The sequence below is a fragment of the Melanostigma gelatinosum genome (genome assembly GCF_949748355.1).
Source record: "Melanostigma gelatinosum genome assembly, chromosome: 15".
Taxonomy (NCBI): domain Eukaryota; kingdom Metazoa; phylum Chordata; class Actinopteri; order Perciformes; family Zoarcidae; genus Melanostigma; species Melanostigma gelatinosum.
This window is the reverse complement of record NC_136648.1, coordinates 10,561,578-10,584,416: the sequence shown is the minus strand read 5'-3', so window position 1 is coordinate 10,584,416 and position 22,839 is coordinate 10,561,578. Positions and strand designations below refer to the sequence as shown.

Genomic DNA, 22,839 nt, shown 5'->3' with positions numbered 1-22,839 from the left:
GGGCTGCAGCTAATGACTATTTTCAAAATCAGTTAATATTCAATTTATACTCATTAATATCTCAGTTGCTGCTGAATTGATCGACATCAAATAATGAATCGGTTGATAAATAGTCAGAGAAACGTGTTCACAGTTTCTGGAGCGACCAACACTCCAAAAGATATTCAGTTTCCAAAAAAAGATGGAAGCAGAAAAGAGAAAAATACTTTACGAAATGAATCTATTATCAAAACAACTGCTGAGTCATTTTTTGTGATCGACTAATTGAGTAATCGACTAATTGTCGCAGCTCTACCATTTTTCTTTTCATCTCTTTTTTTTGTCAATTAATTCACAATTAATGAGTTAATTATTTTGTCAAATATTCAATAAACTATGAAATAAAAAAAGAAGACAAATCCATCTAAAGAGATCAGAGCACATTGTGACGTCTTTAGGACAAAATAACTGATTCTTTTTTTTGACATTTTTTTGAATAAAGGATTGTTTAGCTAATTGAAGAAAACCTTCAATAGATTGAATGAGTCCTAGAATCGTCTAATCATTATATCATATAGTGATATGGTAACATTGTCAAATAGGTTTCAAAGAATATGCTCTACTTTCCACGAAGGTGTGACACACACACACACACACACACACACACACACACACACACACACACACACACACACACTACTCCATAACCTCTCAGGCTGTACTGTCCAGTACCCTGATTATATTTCCACCCTGTGAGCCCCACATCAGCAGTAGACATCAGGGATTTCATGCAGCTCCTGTTCAAAAGCTTACTGCTGCCCCCAGAGCCTGCAGTCTACCCACCAACAGTCGTAAAGAAGCAGGAGGGACCCAGGAGGCTCGGTCCTTTTATTCTTTAAGACTCTAAACGGTCACATAAAGCGAGGGTTGAAGCGGCCTGCGATGGGAACATCGTACCGTTACGCCCACAGCATGTCTGCTTTGCTTCTCTTTGCTCTCCATCACGGGGACAGAGAAGGCGTTCACATGTTTTAACAGGCTCCGCTTTACCTTCCCCCTGACGCAAGATGGCTGACTGATGAGGCTGCTGGGGTCGAGGTTGAAGCCCCAGCGTTTGGTCATTGAAGGGGTTTTCCAGAATACTGGTGGAGAGTTTGTGAAATGTGGCGTTCAGTGGAAGCAGAGAGGCCATAAAGGTCCATATAGAACAGATAAAACAAATGGATTCAAATAATAATTGCACGTTTATGTTGGTACTCAGCATGTCTGTAATTTGCTCACTACTGAAAAAATAAATCCTTTTGAAGATCAAGATAATGACGTACAAATACACATTTTATGTCCGGACCATGTTGACATACTTATTGTCTTCCAGGTCTTATTGTCTTCCTTTGCCTTTACATACTTTAACAAAATAAATTTGCAATGGAACATTGTAAGAAAAAAAAACATTGCACCTGATTATTTTTATTCTGCTCAGCCTTGCCCTCTAGTCGTACCAAACCACCACACAGTGTGTAATGGAGCGTGCTAAAGTAACCCCACATGACTCCACAGCTCAGCCCTGCTCCATTTGTCATGGCCTCAATCGGCCAGGATGTCCCCGCTCCGTCTCTCCCCTACTGCTCTACTTGCGATCTGTCTCTGGGTAACTTTGCTCCTCTGACTTCTGCATTTCATATTTAATACTAGTGTTGGATTGTTTTTGTGTGACTATGTTCAGTATTGAGGTTAGGCTATAGTACAGTATAGTGTATATGTATATATAACTCTACACAGAGTGTATTAAGTGTCCAAATCAACTCTGTCACCATATCAAAAACTCAGGGTGATGTTGTATTGTCTTATATTGTACAGATGTCCACTCCTGTACATGCTTACCCTTCCATGTTGTACTATATTCTTGCTAATGAAGAAATGAGGGGTGCACAATATTGGGGGAAAAAAACTGAAGTTGCAATTAGTATTCTTTTTTGCACCAGAGAGATGATTCCTGACCCACTAAGTTGAAACTAGACGCGCCTGCTCTCTGAACAGACGGGCAAAGAGCAATACACAGTATATTTCTCTTCTACTCCGGACTCCTCACAGGCTGCTACTGTAGGGTGAACGTGCAGCAGCTCCTCAAAAGTGAAGCCACAATAATTGCCGGCTGGTGGCTGCCTGTCAGTTTAGGCACAACACGGCACGTAACGGCAGCACTTCATTTGATATGCGGCAGAGTTTTCTATGCGCGAAGCACACATTTTAAACGCCAATATCACAGGCAATCATGTTCCTTTAATTGTGCAAATGCATCATGGCGGAGGAGTGAGAGCGAATGTAGCTCAGTGGGCTGCGAAAAAGCGGCCTGAGGACATCAACAGGGCTGGAATGAAGTCGGAGAGAGAGGGGGAGAATAAAAGGATGGTGGAGAATGAGTGGACAGGCACAAATGAGATGAGAGGACGTAACAGGAAACAGAGTGTTTAGGATGGAAAGAGGGAAGGATAAAGAGTGACATGGACGAAAGGGTGGAAGACGTATGAGTCATTTAGACGTGTTACAGATTTGCTCAATGGTATCAGTGCTTGGACTGCAATGTTGCTCGTCACACTACTCCCTGGGAAAGACCAGGAGGCATGCACACACACACACACACACACACACACACACACACACACACACACACACACACACACACATTGTTCTTTTATTCTATTTTACCCTGCATCCAGATGTCCACTCAGGAAGGATCCAGATGGCCTGGATACCCTGTCTATACTGGAGAGGTGCTTTTAAAACACACACACACACGTACACACACTCGCACAAAGCAGCATGGCCGTGTTTTTCTTCCTCTCAGAGGGAGGATTAACTCTCCTCATTAGGGCTCCCCCGCCTCTCTCCATCATCTCTCCTCCCCCGTCAGCCTCCCTCGCTGTCATTGGCTGCTTCTATCAGGACCACTGCTCACTGGATCGCCGTGACTACAGGAGAGCAGGGAGGAGGTGTGATTGGTTAATGTTGCCACGGTAATAGAAAAGGCGACCACTCACCAAATCGTTCAGCTGAGGCTGATATGGAAAAAAGCGGCACACAAAGGAAGGATGAACAGGTGAAAAATGGTAAACAGCTCCTGTATGATCTCTCCCCTTCACTGCTGGGGATGAATGAGAGGAGGTAAGCTGGCCGGTGTGACGCCTGGGGCACAGAAATAGAGACAGAAAGGGACATTGCTGGATATGAAGAGCACGCGTCAGCACTAAAGCAGGGGGAGAGAGAGAGACAGCAGAGATGATCAAGGTGGAGAGCGAAGTAGACAGAGGTTGTTACTGTGGCGTGAGATGGGAACACAGAAATAGAACCTGCTGGATTTGTCACCTCCAGTGCCGCACCTCGGCTGCATCATCCCAATGCTCCATTCTGACTGCAGCAGCATCCACACGTGGGATCCCCTTCTCCAGGAGGACGACAGCGACCAGTGAATTAATCTGGAGCAATCAGTGAAACACCTCGGATGCTCTCTTGAAGATTTAAGCCACTGGCTGCGGAAGAGGATGAACTGTACAGTCTTTTAAGGAAGCGGATTGTCTTCTGTTTTTCTTCAGAAGAGGAAGAACCGCTGCCTGCCTACCACAACCAGAAAATACAGACTGCGTTCATTATTGTCTGCAGCTTGCCAGAGGAATGCGTTCCTAAACGTTATTCCCATGAAGATCAACACCTGTGTTTTTACAGGTTGGTCAGTCGCTGATTACTGTACTTGTGTTCCTCATGACAGCGCAGAAGACCTCAAAGCGGGCCGACTGACTGACTAAGTGCCCACTGACTGGACCGGTGGCTGTCTGAGGATTTTGAGGACACGTAGCCCGGGGGGGGGGGGGCCCACCATGGGGGAGACGGCAGACTACCAGAGACTGCAGGACACGTCGGAGTCTGACTACCAGCGCCTGCCCAGCGATGACGAAGAGGTAGACCTCTACAGTTTCCTTCATTGTGGTAGTGATCCTGCCGCATATAGCTTCAGACCAACATGTCGGTGAACGGGCAATGTCAGCAGGTGTTTTGGATCCTTTTGAGGGCAAGTGAAAGTGCGTGAGAGGTGAGGCTTTGTTGTTGAGGTGTTTTCCGAGGAAGGCGTGTTTCTCACGGAGCAGACGATTTAAATAAACGCAATGGGCGGATCAGCAGATGGTTCTCGGCGCATGAATGTGTCTTTTGTTGGAGAAAATGTGCACATGTTTGTTTTTGTGGCGTAAACTTCCGCAGTAGTGTTGCACATTTTATAGCGTGTGCAGATGTGAATTTGGAGGTCTAGCATTTGTGTGTGTGTTTGTGTCATTACACACATTCGCAGGCTCCTTTGTTTTTGTGTGACATCAGAGATTTTCACAACATTGAGTGTGAGCATATATCTCAGTCAATATAAAGAAATGAATGTGTTTATTGGCTCCAAATGAGAACGACAATGAGGTATAGACCTACATGTGTTGGGAGGAGTAGCCTGCCCCATAATATAAATGCAATGTGATTCATTCAGAGATAGTAGACCAACAGCCATGCTGTTGTTTTGAGTTGTGAGTGAACTGTATTTATGAGCAACCTGGATCTCAGCAAACAGGTTTTTTTTAGACTTAAATTAGACTTTACATCTTGGAAGAAACCAAAAGCTGACATCACCTTTTAAATCTTTACCCACACGAAGAAAGAGTTTGGAAAACACTGTACAAAAGACAGATGGACGGTGGGCAGCGTGGCTCGGCCTCGGTTGGCTCATCGAGAGATTTGTTTCAGCCACAGATGTGTTTTGTTTCAGCCAAAGTATGCTATCAGCCGCCGGCTGCAGTGGCAAGGCACTCTCTTTGAACACCACATGCATACGAGCCGCAGAGAAAGAGAAGCAATGGAGAGAATGGAGAGCTTAGAGTCTGTTGACTTGCTCTAAATAAACACATTGTTTTACTCCGGCAGTCCTTTTGTGTTTCATACAAAGCGAGTTCTCATATGCTTTGAAGCATGAAGGGGATTAGTGAGCTTCAACCAGAACTAGGTTGTTGAGCATCGACTGTATTTTTGTAGATGGGAATGATGAATGTTCCCCATTGTAGCACATACTGTGCTTAATATCTGGTTCACATGCTGTTGACTGTGTCTGTTTGAGGTCGACCATCTTTGACCAACAGTTCTCTCCTTTCCCCTCTTAACCAGCTTCAGGGGATCAAAGTAGAGATCGCTTCGGGTGTATTGTGAGGGTGAGGCGACGTCAGGAAGTATTAGTGGGGGTTGTTGTCGTAGTCTGGCATGATGCAAATCTGGGCCAAGCTACATATGCTCGGTGTTCGCCTGGACGGCAGTCCGTTCGTATCCAAAACCTTTTTCATTCCCACAGTTAGTTCTTCTCAACATTGACAACCATCACCACACGACTTCTCTCCTCTCCTGACTGTGGATGATGAGGTGCTGTGGACGATGAAGGGAGAACGTAAAAAAGCCAGACTTTAAAAAAGGGTTACCAGATCAGGAATGACGTATCTCTGTCTGTCTGTGCATGCAGACCTCCGTCACAGGCATCGTCTGTGTGTGTGTGTGTGTGTGTGTGTGTGTGTGTTTATTGTGCTTGCTCAGTTGTAAGAGGGATTGCTGTCGTTTGTTCTACTACTTCTTCCCTCTGCTCTGCCGGTTTTTGGCACCCACCACCAAAACCGCAGATTGATGTTTTGCCACCAAAAGGTTGCGACTTATTTGAGAAATGCACCGACGGCGTGTCCGCCCGTATCCATTAAGCTGTCTTAATTCCCAACACTGTACGTCAGTGTGAATCCAGCCAATGTGAGTGCATGCCTGTGTCCGTGTACAGTGAGCATCATATTACAGAATCAAGCTTAATATATGTGTGTGTGTGTGTGCGCCTTGTAGTACTCGGACATAATGCAGACCTCACGCAGCGCTTTGTTCTTCATAATCTTATTAGCCAGCAAGCCTCTAATTTGGTATTACAGTCACGGTCAGGCGTTTAACTTGGCCTTTGCATCATTTCATATTCCAGTTGAACAGCCTTTGAGTCATACTACTGTGTGTGTGTGTGTGTGTGTGTGTGTGTGTTTGTGCATACACGCATGAACGAGATGGAAAGAAAGAGAGAGATGGAGATAGCATCGGTACAGGAATCGTGTTTTTGTGTTAATGATCAACTACGATGTAACTGGAGTTGACTCAGAGAAACCTTATTGTTTTTTGACTTTGGACAGACACTAAGCATTTAGGAAGATCTCATAACTAATGCTAAATAAATTCAGTGTGATATACGACACATGTGTGACTGGGCTTTCACAGGGAGTGAGTTTCACTGCAGACTGTCAGCATAAAGTGAGCCAAGATCACCTATCCACCCGACTGAATACATCACAACAGCGGTGCCACCTAGTGGAGTCAACGTGGAGCTGCAGGTCGACTGACCGACCATTAATCGTGTTGGTCTAATCTCCTTAGTGAGGAGGCAGCTGACGGCGCCGTGGCACATTCCTTCCACTGATTTCAATTTATTTTCACTTGTGTTCATTTTTTAAAGTGCTGTAGTTCAAAGGTCAGTTGCAGGCTTTTTGTCCAGCTGCTGATTTAAGGAATGTGGGCTATTTCATCTGTTTCATTGTCATGTGTCGTCATTTTCCTATTAGTCATAGCAATTTAGTTGACTTTACTGTGACATCACCGCTGCGTCTGAGTGACTGTGAGTCCACGAGGCATCCGCACCTGAACTCTGAAAATATTGGACTTTGGAGCCAACTAGCTCCCTCAGCTATTACTCCGAAAACATTTCTGAAAAGCACATGAAAAATGCAAAGGCACTCAAAGGGGCCGTGGACATTTAGGAGGCTTCCCGGAACTGCAACAAGCTGTCCTGTATGTGAGGGAGTGTTGGAGCTCTGAAGCAGTATGTGTGATGAGCGCAGCCAAATAACTCATTTGGTCAGGTGTTGTATTTAGTTGTTCACATATGGAGTGTTACGCAGGTGCACAATGACCTAGCGCATGCACATAAATAACGTATTTTGTCACTTGACACGGAGGGCTCAAGCCATTTTTTCTCCTACATCATTATCCAAAGTTGAGAAAACGATGAGCGAGGTAAAAAGAGATAAGTGAATCTATGTTATTCAGACAACTAGATCAATTGTATACAATGTTTTTTTCATAGGTAGTGTATATACTAGACACGAATATTAATGCGCACCGAAGCCCTTTTCTGAATGGCCTTCCCTCAGCTTGTTTCACAGTGAATCAGACAACAAACACAACACTGCTGTTCTACTTGTGAATGGAGACACAACCCAACACAGTGTATTCACAAACAAAACAGTACACAACACCACATCCTCTTCAGGTATGTCTGCTGTCCTGTCTTCAATTAAAGCCAGACGTTTAATGACAATATCACCACATCGTTGTTGTTTTCTCTTTCCTTGCCTTTCACTACCGTCTGCTCGGCTCCTTTCCTTCCTCCAGTAAAGACTAAGCTTCCCAATTAAAAGCAGAGGAGAGTGGCGGTGAATGAGAGAGAGGCAGCAGAGAAATATCCAGAAGCCAAAAGCAAGAGGCCCACTCAAATGCTGAAAATGTTGATTAACTAGCAAAGGACAAAGACAAACAATGAGCAGAGAGAACAAAAAACATGTTAGAAAAGCAAAAGCTAAATGGTGTCTGGCAAGAGACGGAAGGAGAGGTGGGCTTGTTGCTACTGTGGGTATGAAAAGCAGCTGGTAAGGGTTTGTTTATAGTCAGCGGGGAATTTGAAGGATTAGAGTCGGGAAATAAAAGGCAGCACCAAATAAAGAAGAAAATGCAACGGGTTGGCCAGACCCAGGGGAGGGAGGGAGGGAGGAGAGGGGATTAATGAAGGAGTGAGAGGAGAAGAAGGGTGAGTTAGGACTTCTATGCCGCAGTGGTAAAAGAGAGAATAGACGACTGAGGGGCAGCTGACTGACGTTGGGTGTCCTGGGCAGGTCTTGTTAAGATAATCTGTATTTATTGAACCGAGCCGCGTTGGTTTTTCAAAATGAAACTGATCACTTTTCCAGTTGCAAAACTTCACCCCCTCTGACGGACATCTGCTCCTCTGTGACTTCGCCAGTCAATCGGCTCCTCTGTTTGTACTGTTGCAGAATGACTGAGAGTTGTCGATGTGTGGTTGTTTATGCAGCAGATAAGTGGTTTCAGTCTGCTGCTCCTGTGCCGTAATGGTTTGCAAGCAAACATGCTTTTTCGGGTTGAAATGACACATACGTACTTTCAAGTTTACAGTCAGGAAGATCCAGTAACTAATGCTAAATAAGCTCAGTATGATATGTGATACAATCTGCACAAATCCACCTGTGTGACTGCAGACGATCAGCATTAAGTGACCCAAGATCACCTTGGGTCACTTTAGGACATGGTTGTGTGTAGGAATGACTATTATTATTATTATTATTATTATTATTATTATTATTATTAATTCATCTACTGATTATCTTGTGCATTAGCTGATTAATCACTGAGTCTTTATAATGTCACGAATTAGTAAAAAAACATTGTTTTGTCAGTTCAAATCCCCCAAATTTGTATTATATTAGCTGTAGTTAGCCCCAGAGTGGAAACCACAAGAGTATCACAAGTCTACTCAAAACTATGATTTTAGTGACAATTCATCCGAGAAGTCCAAAAGTCAAACTTCTCCACTGCGATGAATTTTAAGATTAACAGGCAGAGATATGAGAAGAGATCGAGCAGTGGAGAAGGGGAAGAAGTGGTTGGTCGTGATTTTGTGTGTGTGTGTGTGTGTGTGTGTATGTTTGGGGAGGTTGCATCACAGGAAACACGCTGTCCATTCCACAGTTGAATGTGACCCTTTGGCCCTGGATCAAATGCTCCTCCGGGCTGAATACCATGAAGCCTCTGTCCTCTGCACCACGCACTGCTCTGCGCTGCACGGACCGTCTGACTGACTGCAGGAGGGAAGGGGGGGGGGGGCAGAAAGATAGGATGACAGCAGGGAGACGCATTGCAGGAAGAGGTAGGAAAAGGGGTACTTGGGGGCAGAAGGGAAGAGACGACAACAGAGTGAAGATCAAATCAGAGGAATACGATGATGTAAATCGGAAACCGGAGACAGCTCTCACGTCCATGTTGCCTGCCTGACTGACGAGCAATTGAATCGGGGAAAAAGTCGCTCCTATTTTTAGCCCCACGCTCGATAGAGGGATGGAAAAGCAAACAGACAGTATCTGCACGCGCAGAGAGAGAGAGGAAGAGAGAGTAAAAGGAAGGGAGGAAGGAGGAGTGACTTATTTGTGAAGTTCTGCAAGTTTGGCTCAGTGGCCCACTGCTGTCTGAGGAGGACGCATGGCTGGAGTGGGCACAGGGCAAAGCTGAGAGCCCATGCAGCTACAAACAGCAGCTCTTAATCGCTCTACAGCCTTTTTAGCGTATGCTCTTGGCACACTGAAGTGCTACATGGATGCCTCTTTGCCTTGTGGTGGGAGCTGAAGCTAAAGAAGGGGCTTACTGGACGATTGCCCCGCCATGGAATGTGGCAGATTTGCGTACAGGATCTTAGGAAGTTGTTCTCCCGCCTCATGTTTGGAGCTGCGGGTCCGGATCTGAGGAGCTACTTAGAGTTCCCTCAGAGACTGGGGCCGTCACACCGGGAGGTCTGCTGGGTCTGGTAGTGGTTTAAGAGACGAGCAGCCACCTCCGGCCATTCAAACGCACACAGACACACACTTTGTTTTACACCTACACTCATCCAGACGAAGGAATTCAGGATGCGGCGCTTTGACAAGCTGAAAAAGTCGTTCCCCTTCCTGGCACACTTTCACGTATATCGAGTAAGTCACGGTGTCTGTCTGATGTCTGCTCTCCCTGGTCCACTCAGGGATTTTATTCTTTGGAAAGATGATGTGGATATTGGTAACTATAGTCAGGATCATGTGGTCTATCCCAGATGTTTGAATATAGCGTTTGTATCATAAATATGGTGGGGGTCAGTGGTGTGTGTGTGTGTGTGTGAACTCTCCAGCTGGACTGAGGCCGTCCTCTGGGAGGGTTGTTGTTATTGCAGCAGGATGTTAGAGCAGATCTGATACAGGACATGGCTTTGGCCAGTGTGTGTGTGTGTGTGTGTGTGTGTGTGTGTGTGTGTGTGTGTGTGTGTGTGAATTTCTCCACTACCATGAGGAATGAGTTCAGGCCAGAGGCATTTCTCAGCAGGGACATCATGTTGTTCCTCTGCATCTGAATTCCTACATCCCTCTCTCCCCTCTCTTGTTGTTTTTTTTCCTCCCAAACTGTTAGCGGATAGTGTGAGTCGGTGACAACATGTGAACACCTCTATAAGTGAAAGTGATTTCTGTTCTGCACCTGTTTTTGAAAGTGTAAAACATGGTGTTTTGTAAATTGGTTTGCAAGTTGACAGAGAAATATGATACGAGGGCTTAAGACCTTGATTTTGACCCCTCGTGCCTCAAATATGACACTGTCATGGAAAGAGGCCCAAGAGGAAGCTGACTTGCGTCTTTGGCACCGTCCGGTGAAATAACGCTTCCATGAAGGATAAAGTGGCTGATAGTCATGGTGTATGCCCCATAAATGAATATTTTGTGCTTTATATCAGAAATGTTTCTTCTGTGGATACAAACAAAAAAAGTCAGCGAAAGCTTTTGCTTTAAACTCTTAACAGCGTGATCAGTGGATGAAATAAACATGCTCCGTTGTGGAAGAGCATTTGGCAAAGCTTAGCGCCGTAGTGGAGCAGCCAAACAGACCGCTGTATCGTCTTTCTCGGGGTTGGGGGTCAGGCACGATGCGAGAGAGGCCGATTCAAATGACTGCAGCTGCACTTAATCCCACAGCCGCAGGCATTCAGTGTCGCCTGCATCTCTATAAAGTGGATCTGGCAGGTTATTGTATTGGGCTATAAATTAATAACAGACTTGTTGTACCTGCTTCACATAAATCAGAGGATTTCTCACAGACTCTTTTCTGTTGACCTGTTGAAGTGGGACAGAGCCTCCCGCTGACTCCAGAGAGCCAAAGCTGCATGTTTGGACATTGCTAAAGAGATATCAGCTGACCCACTTTGATGCGTATTGCAATGAATTTGTATCAGGATACAGACATCTGGCATAACCATTGGGGATTGAGCCCTCCCGGCAGATCGGTCTCAGTCGGACCTCGCATCAAAAATGCATGGAAAATACAGGACCACTCACTTTCCATTTCAACAAGTGAATGCACAGCAGATAGATCTTTACAGTGTTTTTGGGGGATGGTCACATCATGCCAACTTTTATGGCCCAACATTAGGTATGTGTACTTGTGTGAGGAAGACATACTTTAACTCCGGTCACATTCATTAAGCAATAGGAAGTGACCTCTCACCCAGCCCATTAAGAAGTTTAGATGGCAGCAGGGGAGCTGGGACCTCTGACACGTCCCTCTAGACCTCGTAACCTTGGCTCAGCGAGCACAGGAAGTCCTCAGTGGAGTTGCCCCTACGACCCGGCGCATCCACCAGAAAGGTTTCCCTGTCAATCTCTGCAGATGAGGTCGGCTCCCCTCCCCATTGAGACTGGGAATACTACTGCTGACCAGTGTGAGCAAGTGTAATGCAGGCGTGGTTCATCTTCAAAGTTCTTCACACCGTTACTCTCTATTTAATTCCATCATCTTGATTGATGGTCCTATGAAGGAGCACAACAGGATTTAAGATGAATTTCATCTTTGCGTTGTGCTAGTTTCAAGCTTGTCACTTTAAGTAGACGGCGATTGACGATGTTTTAAACTGTGGTGTTGTGTTCTGACATTGAAGATTGATGTCTCACTCAGTGTGTTATCGAGGGGCATAGTACAGTATATATATATATATATATATATATATATATTGTGGTCAGATTGTTTAGGAGCCGAGCTGCCTAAACGGCTACCTTCTGTTTCCAGAGTAGTTATTAATCTATTTTGAGGCTAAAAAGAAAATAGCTGACCGTGTGGTATATTAACACTAAAATGACACAGGATCTGTAATCAATGTCTATTTGACACTGTCAAAGTCAAATTTGTCTGTTTTCGGTCCACTGACAAGCAGCTCATGCTATATCCATGTCCTTGTTTATGGAATGTAAATTTGGGCAACCCAATCTGCTGTGTGTGTGTGTGTGTGTGTGTGTGTGTGTGTGTGTGTTTTGCGTCTAAGCGTCTAAGCAAGCATTTCAGCGTGTTGTAAACAATTACTGGGGATCACACAATAGACCTGAGCTCAGTTCCTCTCCTTTTATTCCCAGAAAAGAATGGTTTGATTGTTGCGCAGTGACTTTCTATCCTGCTGTGTTTTGTAGCTTTGAGACCAAGCATCGAGGAAACTGTTGACTGAATATTGAACTCTGTTCCCTGTATTCTTTGTGTGTGTTTTGCAGAAACTGGGCGGTAGCATGCAGTGTGAGGAAGGCACAGAATGGCTGCTGGAGCTGCTGATGGAGGTGCAGCTGCAGCAGTACTTACTGCGGATCCGAGATGACCTTAACGTCACGCGGCTGTCGCACTTTGACTACGTCAAGAACGAAGACCTGGAGAAGATCGGCATGGGTCGACCTGGTGAGAAGCTGTGTGTTTGTATGTGTGTGTGTTGTGTTGTTTTCACAGTCTGTGTTTTTGAACATTTTGCATAAAACTCAATAAATGTGAGCAGTCAGTGGGAGCTGATCCGGCTGGAAAACTCCCTGGTTGACTTAAAATATCGGTCCACGGTGCAAGGCCTTATTAGACCATCACCTTTTCTTCTTCTTTCTAAACATAGCTTCCTAAATGATTCCTACTATCATCCTACAATATTACTTTTGTCTGCAGTAAGGGCAATGTGTCTTTTGGCTCACCCTCCGCACAGCTGGAGCAAATCCTCCATTACTAACTACCCGAATATCATTTTAAAGTCCCAACTGCTAATTAGGCACACTAGGAAGGGACGCTTAAGTGCCAATTCGTTTGTGTGCGATGTGTGTGTGAAGAGGACGGCAGCAGTAATGTTCTAAATCCAGTTACTGATGCCCTCAGGGTTCTCGGGTATCGAGACTAATTACACCCACTTCTGCTGCTCTCATATATTCATTTCATCTTTTCCCTCCACTCATCTCACTGTTCTCTAAACTCTCAACCATCTTCTGTCTTGTACTTGCTTTATCTCCAATCTCTTCTAACATATAGTAAGTGTGTATCTCCATCTTTTCTCCCCCCTCCCATCCTCTTTGTGATTTTCCTTTTTTCCCCTTTCATATCTAAGTTGTTGTTGTTTTCTATTGTTTGTTTTGTCCTGCTCTGAGTTATCTTCCAACTTAGAGAGATGACTTGGAAATCAGTAATAGTGATCACTGCATTCCTCTTTTATTCTTTTGATAAAGGACAGAGACGACTGTGGGAGGCTGTGAAAAGGAGGAAAGCCATGTGCAAGCGTAAATCCTGGATGAGCAAGGTGACAGACATAGACAGGCACAACACACACACACACACACACACACACACACACACACAGGACTCATTTACATGGTGTGCTCGACATTATGTCGCCATGTTGGCATCTGCCTGTCTGTCACAGTGTTGACACATTCACACGCATGAACAATACATGATAGAAACGTTCCCCTGTACAGATGATATGATCACATTTTGCAACACCGTGACAGATTATTTTTGCATTTTTATGTGAAGACCAGTATTTTAACAAGCTGGCAAGGTAAGTTTATTTGTAAAGCACATTTCATACTCAAAGGCAATTCAACATGCTTCACTTAACTTCGACACATCTACTGAAATGCAGCCTTTACCATCTGTCAGTTTGATGCCAGTCTGCTGTATCGGGGACTCAATGCTTCTGTTACAATTCTTATTTCTAGCAACAAAGAACTGGCGACGATAGTGTGAATGGCAGAGCTGTTTTTAAGTCTTTAGAACCAAGTCACGTCTTTATTTGTAAAAAAAAGAAAATACAGATGGAATGCACGCACATCTATGGGGGAAATCCTTCCAGAGAACAAACCAGCCTGACCCTTCTCTTGAGGATGAGCATGTCCACACACGGGTCAAGTCACAAGAGTTGGTGACACACGGATTCAGAGCGTGCAGCATTCACAGAAACTTTGTCTCATGAAGCTTAAAGTTTGTCCCTTAAAGAGACAGAACCACGCAGGACTATTACCTTTTCACTCTCTTTAAATAAAGGATTAACAGTAAAAGATATCATAGAAATAAACAATAGTAGAATGGACATTCCTATTAAAATCGGGGGCAAACCAGAGTAAACTAGTACAATCTAACAACTTAATGCTTTATCCACAAGCTCTTGGCACAGCGTAGGAAAGCACATTGCTATTGCCAGACGAGTGTCAACTATGTTCGGCTCAGTTTCCTTAACCAGTGTAGCAATAAAGCATGGCGGAATTAGCCAGCTAGCCAGCTAGCCAACTGTCCACTTGTTTGCTGATTCCGCCATGCTTTAATGCTACACTGGTTACAGAACATGAGCCGAACAGCAAGCTGGTGGCCAGTGGCAGCGCTGGCTCCAACAGTCGCTCTGCCTCACTCCCATGCCGCTCTGGAGAAAGACCAGCTAACGCTTCGCTAGCGCGCCAGCCATCCGTCTCTGGAGTTGTGTCCCGACAACACCTTATGGCCCCACTTAGGACGCCTTAACTTACAACAATCGCCATTTTCTTTTATACTCGTGAAATGGAAAACAGTTTAATGTCCTTTCTACTCCTATTGTATTTCTAAGAAGGATAGTTTATACACAAGCTCATACAATATATGATACACCGACTGCGCACACTCGCACAAGGCTAGGGGAGTGAAGTGGGAAGGAATACTGGGCAGTCGTTGCTCTTTGTGTGTGTGTGTGTGTGTGTGTGTGTGCGCTGTTCTCAGTGGAAGTCGCGGTGCCCAGAGAACATGGTGCTTGCCTTCTATAATTACACCTGTCTGTTTCCGCCTCTGGCACCATCCTCAGCTAAAGTAATCTGCTTCCTCAGCATTCTCTCTCTCTGTGTGTGTGTGTGTGTGTGTGTGTGTGTGTGTGTGTGTGTGTGTGTGTGTGTGTGTGTGTGTGTGTGTGTGTGTGTGTGTGTGTGTGTGTGTGTGTGTGTGTGTGTGTGTGTGTGTGTGTGTGTGTGTGTGTGTGTGTGTGTGTGTGTGTGTGTGTGTGTGTGTGCGTGCGTGCGTGCGTGCGTGCGTGCGCTGCCATGCTCAGAATCTTTTGAATGTCGAGCCTCCTATTTGAAACCCACTCGCCACCCAGTGACCACAGAGATGTGGTGTTTTAAAAAAGGCTTGCAGCATTATGTCATGTCTGGTCCAGTGTGAATGTGAAACCACACACGGCTTACTGTTTATATCTGGCCAGTCAAATATGTTTGGCACCGAGGATTCAATCGACACCTCTTTGTCACCGATGATACCATTTCTGAGTACTGACCTTTGATCACCAGTCAATAATGACTTCAGATTGGTCTCATTCACTTCATTTGCACACGCATTGTACGGGTTCAAATTTAGGTGAATGAAAAGCTCACACAAACACAAACACATGTACATTCAGGTCACTTCATCTAATGGTGTTTCTTAATGAGTACTTCCTAAAGGTGAAGTCATTCCTGCTGTGTTGTCAGCGCTGAAGCCAAGAGGCAGGAAATGTCTCTCCGATAATGATAAAGTGTGTGTGTGTGTGTGTGTGTGTGTCGGTATATATGCATAGCTGCTCACTGACAGCATATCAGCTGGAGTTGTGAATCTTCACTGGCCTCATGATTCTATTCAATTACAACTTACCTGCCAACGGTTCTCAGTGTATTATTCAATTTCCAATATAACAGCTCACGGCTACTTTTTCATCAATTCATAGAAGCAGTCAGATAAAGCGAAGCTTTCTTTATTCAGAAAGTGCTTTTAAAAACAAAACTCACACTGGGCTCAAATGAAACCAAACGCCTGATTCTCTTCCTTCACAAAGTGAAGAAGAGAATGTGGAAACATAAACCACCATCACTGCCTGATAATGCATGCTACTTACATCCAGTGCTTCCGCAGGCCTACAGCAGCGGGTGAGTGGGTGAGGAGAGTAGGGGGAGAGCAGACCAGGGAGAGATAAAGTGGAAAAAAAAAAGTTTTCCTCGAGGCTGAAAGAGATGGAAAAGAGCGTGAGATAGAGTTCATCACTGAAATGGTTGTCTGGTATCTTTCCTCCATCTCCATCCACAACCTGAAGCCCAGTGTCTCCTCAAAGCAAAGCGGCTCATTGACTGACTAATGAAGGTGGAAGATGAAACACAGATGTGGCCCTTCGGGGGACACATCTCAACTCCTCGGGCAGTTTGTTCATCCCATGATGGGGTTCATATTGTTGTTTATAAGCAGTTCAATTCATCTAATTGTTTTTTCATTATACTTACAAACAGTGCATTGCCACTCCTAGGAAATGCATCTAAAAATAGAAATGTGTGTTGTATTAAATAATAATATAATAATAGACAAATACATTGAAGCCGATGGTCAATGGCCGCTTTCATTTTCTTGGCCTTGTCCCACCACTGATGCTTGTATCTCTCTCTGTCTCTTGTTCATTATTGGACCTTTTCGCTCATGTTTTACAGCTGAAACACTTTCTTCCCTTCATTCTTTCGCTTCCTCTGTAGGTGTTCAGTGGGAAGCGCCCAGATGGAGGAGACTTCCCCCAGCAGGGCCAGCCGGCCTCCTCCTTTCGTAAGCTGTCTCCCACACCCCCGCTGGGCTTGGGGGAGGGAGTCCTGGCCACACAGCCCAGTGGCGGTGCTCCTCTCGATGGGCAGCAGCAGACACTGACCTGCCTCATCCCAGAGAAGGATCTGACAATGTTTGAGAAGCTGGGGGACGGCACTTTTGGTGTCGTGAAGAGAGGAGAGTGGCTGACGCCTGCAGGGAAGGTGGTGAGGAGACCCGCCCTTTAAATGTATTTAGGTCCCTTAACAGGTTCTGTGTGTTGAAGATATTTGTAAAAGATAGAACTGTAGCGTGGTCACACAACGAGTTATTTTCTATCATGCTTGTTTGCATTCTGTGCCGCTGTAGGAAGGAAGTCAAAGCAAATGCATGAACCTGGGTACTCGTACTGTTTTCAGGATGAGTTTGTGTACGTTTTATTAGTAACGTTTCTGCTATAAAATGAGCACTGAAAGTGTGATTAAAAAAGAAAAAAAAAAGGCTGAATAGTAAGAATACATTAAACTAAATCGTCGTCCTTGTTTCCAGCTGAATGTAGCTGTGAAGTGTCTGAAGACGGATGTTCTCAGCCAGCCTGAAGCTCTGGAGGACTTCATCTGTGAGGTCAACGCCATGCACTCCCTGGACCACCAGAACCTCATTCGCCTCTACGGTGTGGTGCTCACACATCCAATGAAGATGGTAGTGGACACACAGAAACGCACACGCACAGGGAGGAATATACACAGACGGATAAACATAATCACACATGAGCCTGTGCTGACTGACACCCATATACACTTCACACAAATGTCCCTCTCAGACACTCTCTGAGACTGTCTATTTAAATCAGGTCAAGCTTCTTTTTTCATTTCAAAATGGATATCATAATACATTGTATTTGTATCTGCATGTATCAGGTCAAGCATCTTACGGCCTTCGTCATGGCCGGAGAAAGTGATGGAGGAAAGGAGGGAGACAGGAAAGGGGGGGGAGCTCCGGATGGAGGACTAGAATAAGGGCTGACGTTTCAGCCTTGTTGTTTTCATCCTGCTGTGACTTTCCAGTTATTTCCTCTGCCAAATAGTTTTGGACCACGTCATGACTATCAATAGACTACAACACAACTCACAAAATTATTTTTTTTCAGTTTTTGTCTTTCCATTATTTTACATTAATCTTCCTCCTATTCTCACTCCCTCCTTTCATCTCCAAATCAATGTATATCTCTTCAACACCATCTATTCCTGCACCTGTTGCTTTTTACTCCTCCGTTCCTCGTTTCACCCACTCTCTCTCTCTCTTGTTCTTCTCTCTCTGTTCCTGAAGGTGACCGAGCTGGCTCCTCTGGGTTCTCTGCTGGAGTGTTTGCGACATGTTCGTCCACACGGCCCAGTGTTGATCCACACTCTGTGTCAGTATGCTGTACAGGTGGCTTGTGGCATGGCCTATCTGGAGCAGAGGAGGTTCATTCACAGGGACCTGGCAGCCAGGTAGGGGACCAACCAATTTTTTTTAAAGCATTCGTAAGTTTTAGCAACTATAAAAAGGTCAAAAGCTATATTTTAAAGATGGTTACGGGGTGTTTTCTTCACATTCTCTATGAAACCTGTTTTTCTCTTGAGGGAGTTTTTACTGGTGTGGTGAATTATTTATATTGCTTCTCCACCCAGACGTTCACGGGCCGTTACAGGGAGACTTGGCCCACATGTAAAAATGAGTCACTGGTTGGCTGTCTGTAATGGGTGGTCTGAGTTCTTGGTCTTGCCCAAATTAGTCACTTTCACCGAACAGTTGACACTAGATGCTTAAGAAAAGTCTTAATGGCTGGTAGAAATGAGTCACTTTCACAGTTACGGCTGTTTTACACTAATAATGACGACACATGGCTTTTACAGTGTGCCAGTCATGAAGAGGATTTCTCAAGCTGTGGGTTTAGACATTTTGAAATTCAGTTATAACCTACCAGACGGTTAATTGTATTCATAATACCTTCAATTAAAACCTGCAGTAGGTTTTAGGACTGCATTCAGACCATTACTCGTGCGATGCACCACATATTGAGTGTACTATAACTGTCTTGCATTCTTTCTCCTCTCAACAAATGGTCAAACATATCAAACGGGTCTTAAAAAAACACATTTCCACCACAATATAAACTCTTCCTCATCTTTGTTGATGCTACTGTATTTGGGGGGCTTTGTGAGCATCTGTCACCTTAACAGTGTGCTCGTGGTATATCAGTAATATGCCACCTCAGCAAAACCTTTTAAATTGTAGTGAGATTATATTTGATGGAAACGGCTGCACCTCAATTTCCCAAAATCCTCCTTGAAGTTAAAAAGAGTGTATGTCATACAGTACAGAATAAAAGGCACGCATGTTAAGTTTTAAAATGTACAAAACAAGAGTTAAATATTTGACCGTCTGTCTTCAGGAACATCCTGCTGGCCTCAGCTCACAAAGTGAAGATCGGAGACTTTGGCCTGATGCGGGCGCTGCCCAACAACCATGAGCACTACGTCATGCAGGAGCATCGAAAGGTCCCCTTTGCATGGTGGGTGGACTGAGGGAGCAGCTCAATAGCCAACGCTGTACTTGGATGCAATTCATGCATGGATATGAGTGGTTTTAGTGGTTAGGATTTATTTAATTGCAGAAAGTTTCCACATAGAACTCTAATCACAGCTGCGTTCCTGCCATGCTGTTGATTGTTATCAGAGACTTTTTTTTGAACCACTAGCATGTATGATTTTAATATGTTTCCAAACACAGTGCAGCTTTTTGTCATTTAAAAATGCTTTTAAAGGTAGCGTGGAAAAACGAAATGCATTGACCAAAGTGAGGATTATCTTTGGACATATTAACAGTACACATTAAAGTTTCTGCCCGTCCTGCCTCAGGTGTGCCCCAGAGAGTCTGAAGACCAGAACGTTCTCTCATGCCACTGACACGTGGATGTTTGGAGTCACTCTCTGGGAGATGTTCACACACGGCCAGGAGCCTTGGCTGGGCCTCAATGGGAGCCAGGTAAAGAAAAACAATATTGAAACACATCTTGAAGCTGAAGTAACACAGGCAAACCCAGAAAAGGTGTCACATTTATTCACATTTACACAATTGTCCCCTAGATCCTGCACAAGATTGATAAAGAAGGTGAACGCCTCCCGAAGCCTGACGACTGTCCGCAGGATATCTATCATGTGGTGCTGCAGTGTTGGGCTCAGAAACCAGATGACAGACCCACCTTTGTTGCCCTGCGTGAGTTCTTGCTTGAGGTAGGAGAGCTGCCATTTGGGTAGTCAACGTTGTATATCCAGGGTGTTAAATATAAAGTTGTTGTTTTTTTTAGCCACCAAGCAAAAGATACTTCTTTGGCACAGAAAGGCCAGTTTTCCTCCAGCAATCCTCCATCGCATTAATAGATTTCCAGCTCCACCTCGTGGAGTTACTGCAAAGAAGAAACTGAAACATGCCCTCAGCTGGAAGGATAGCAACAACGAGCTACAATACATTTAGATTCAACACTTAAATGCCATACAACGTAGATGTTTGGTGTTTGTCTCAGTGTGCTCATAACAGAAGAACAAACAGTCGCAGCATAACAGTCGAGACACAAAAAATAAATAAAAACACATCCCATTTAGTGCTCTTCCCCTCTCCCAATAAAACATGACATACGTCCATGAATGTAAGATGTGGCCCATTCGTAAATGTTTGCTGTGTTGAAATGAACTGTGGTGTTTCATGTGTGTTTTTTGTGTCTTTATATGTGGGTGTTTTTCAGACCATGCCCACAGACATGTCTGCTCTGCAGGACTTTGATGAGCCCGACAAACTCCAGATCCAGATCAATGATGTCATCACCATAATAGAGGGGAGGTGGGTGTTCACTAAATGTTTAAGACTTTGGACAAGATGCTTTCCTCCAAATCTGTAACTTTTACCTTCCAGACTTACCTGTCGACCTTAATACTGGTGAATACAGTTTAACGGGAAAAAACAATAACAGCCTAGAAGTATGTTACAGTTGCTGAGTCAATCAATGCTTACTATTAAAATATATTGAATATGCACTACATTATACATATTGCATGTTAAATGTGTAGTAAAATGATTTGTTTTTTGGTCATGCCCCGCTGATGACGCTCCATGTTTCATCCTCGGTATTTCTGTGTCTTTCAGGGCAGAGAACTTCTGGTGGAGAGGTCAAAACAAGCGAACCCTTAAGGTCGGACCGTTCCCCAGAAACGTGGTGACATCAGTCGCAGGTTTGTCAGCTCACGACATCAGCCGGCCGCTCAAGAACAGCTTCATCCACACAGGACACGGAGACAGCAACCCTCATCGCTGCTGGGGCTTCCCTGACAGGATTGACGAGTAGGGACCAGCTTCTGTTTATTGACTTCACGAGGCTTTAGTACCACAATGTCAAAATGTCAATGAATGACTTGACAAATATGTATCATAATTATGCCCCATGTTGGAAGTTGGTGGTAAAAGGTCTGATCAGTTGGAATAATAAACTCTCACCAATAGATGGCAGTAGCACAATCCTACACATTTCCAACTTACAACACTACGGTTAGGTAGATTCACGATATTGGCATTTGCTGTAATCACGTCTGGTGCTCTCTTGCCTCCAGTTTGTACCTCGGTAATCCAATGGATCCTCCCGATGTCCTTGGTGCTGACCTCAGCGGTGCCCGGCTCACACAGCTACCAGGACGAGCTAGAAGTGAGTTAAAGAGCTCCAATAAAGACGGAGACCATAATCATGGCTGTTTTGATGGGCAAATACCAAGGATAAACACTCGTAAGACGATTCAGTGTCTCTGGGTTCAAACTCTATTTGGCGCCACTGATCCAGACCCGTTTCGCATTTGGCTCAATTTGGTGATTGTGAAATGGTTTGATCATATATGTAAACAAAATAACACTTGTATTTTCACAACTGATCATAATCATAATCACTTTTGTATTAAAAACGTGTATTTAATTGTTGCCTACCGCTCACATAGGTATGATAACACGCCTGTCAATCGATAAAATTATTCCACATTTTACATGCAGAGCGGATTTTGCTTTGGAAATGTGGCCACCAAACAGCTTGCTTTTAATATTTCTTAACATTTGCCGACAAAACTTTCATATGTAATCTGACATTTGCCTCCTGCTTTTCCCCCTAATCTTTCTATCTTTGCTGCTGTCTTTTTTCCCCCTCTGTGTTTCCTTTGCGATGGCGGTATTTGCTTTTATTCTTCCAGAGGAGCCTCCTCCTCGCCCTCCTCAACCAGCAGTGTTAATCAAGAGTAAGTCTGGTTTCTCTCAGCAGCTCCTCACCCATTGTTCCTGCCCTCTCTGTCCCCTCCTAGCTCCACTCCTTAATAAAGGTACATTCCATACTTTCGTTTCTTTGCCTGTCTTTGCAGTGATTCCATCATCTACTCCAATTTCCTTTCTTAGTATCATTGTTCTCCATCTTTCCACCGACGTGTCCCCTTCTAACAGGTGTGCAGTGTCGTTTCTGTGCACAGTAGGACTAACTTCAGACCTGGAAAACCTGAAGTGTGTCTTGTATTTTCTGGTGTGACGTGATCTAAAAGAGCACTGCTGTCATCACTCTCAATGTTTTTCAGTAAAGTAATTCACGTATTGTGTGTTTGTGTCCCCAGAGCCTTGCTATGATCCAGTAATTGATGATGAGGATCTGACTTCAGCAGGACTAAAGAGATTATCACTTCGGAAAACTGGTTCTGTCAAAGGCTTAAAACTTAAACCTGCTGCGTGGGTCTCTGCTTCCAAACAGGGGAGTGGTCGGACTTCAGGCTCAGGCCACAACCCCAACAGTGAAGTGTCCCTCATTGACTTTGGGGAGGAGTTCCCCCCACCCACTCCATCCCCTTCCCCTGTGATTGAAATTCAGATTCCTTCACTGGCAAAGCTAGCTTTGGAAGCAGAGAACATCATGGACCGGACCCCGCCTCAGAGTCCGTCTAGATCGTTGCCCCGACCCCTTCACCCTACACCCGTAGTGGACTGGGATGCCCGGCCATTACCTCCACCTCCGGCCTATGACGATGTCGCCCAAGACGAAGACGATATGGAGGTACGGTAGGAGGTGACGCA

The 22,839-nt window shown here is 44.7% G+C and overlaps 1 protein-coding gene across 5 annotated transcripts in view; it reads left to right on the top strand.

Annotated features, from left to right (window-relative positions):
• Positions 1-22,839, top strand: part of LOC306789487 (activated CDC42 kinase 1-like) — a 43,295-nt gene that overhangs the window by 13,599 nt on the left and 6,857 nt on the right. For 3 of the 5 annotated variants that reach the window (XM_079285453.1, XM_079285457.1, XM_079285454.1), the window contains exons 3-14: positions 12,408-12,585; positions 13,386-13,456; positions 16,668-16,937; positions 17,260-17,412; positions 18,040-18,203; positions 19,148-19,267; positions 19,614-19,740; positions 19,842-19,988; positions 20,498-20,592; positions 20,896-21,090; positions 21,357-21,448; positions 22,386-22,819. In XM_079285453.1, the coding sequence (XP_079141579.1) occupies positions 12,423-12,585; positions 13,386-13,456; positions 16,668-16,937; positions 17,260-17,412; positions 18,040-18,203; positions 19,148-19,267; positions 19,614-19,740; positions 19,842-19,988; positions 20,498-20,592; positions 20,896-21,090; positions 21,357-21,448; positions 22,386-22,819 (2,031 nt within the window). In that variant the 5' untranslated portion in view covers positions 12,408-12,422. Of the gene's footprint in view, positions 1-4,008; positions 4,064-8,989; positions 9,011-12,407; positions 12,586-13,385; positions 13,457-16,667; positions 16,938-17,259; positions 17,413-18,039; positions 18,204-19,147; positions 19,268-19,613; positions 19,741-19,841; positions 19,989-20,497; positions 20,593-20,895; positions 21,091-21,356; positions 21,449-22,385; positions 22,820-22,839 lie in introns of those variants that run through there. The other 2 variants (XM_079285455.1, XM_079285456.1) reach the window with 2 other exon arrangements.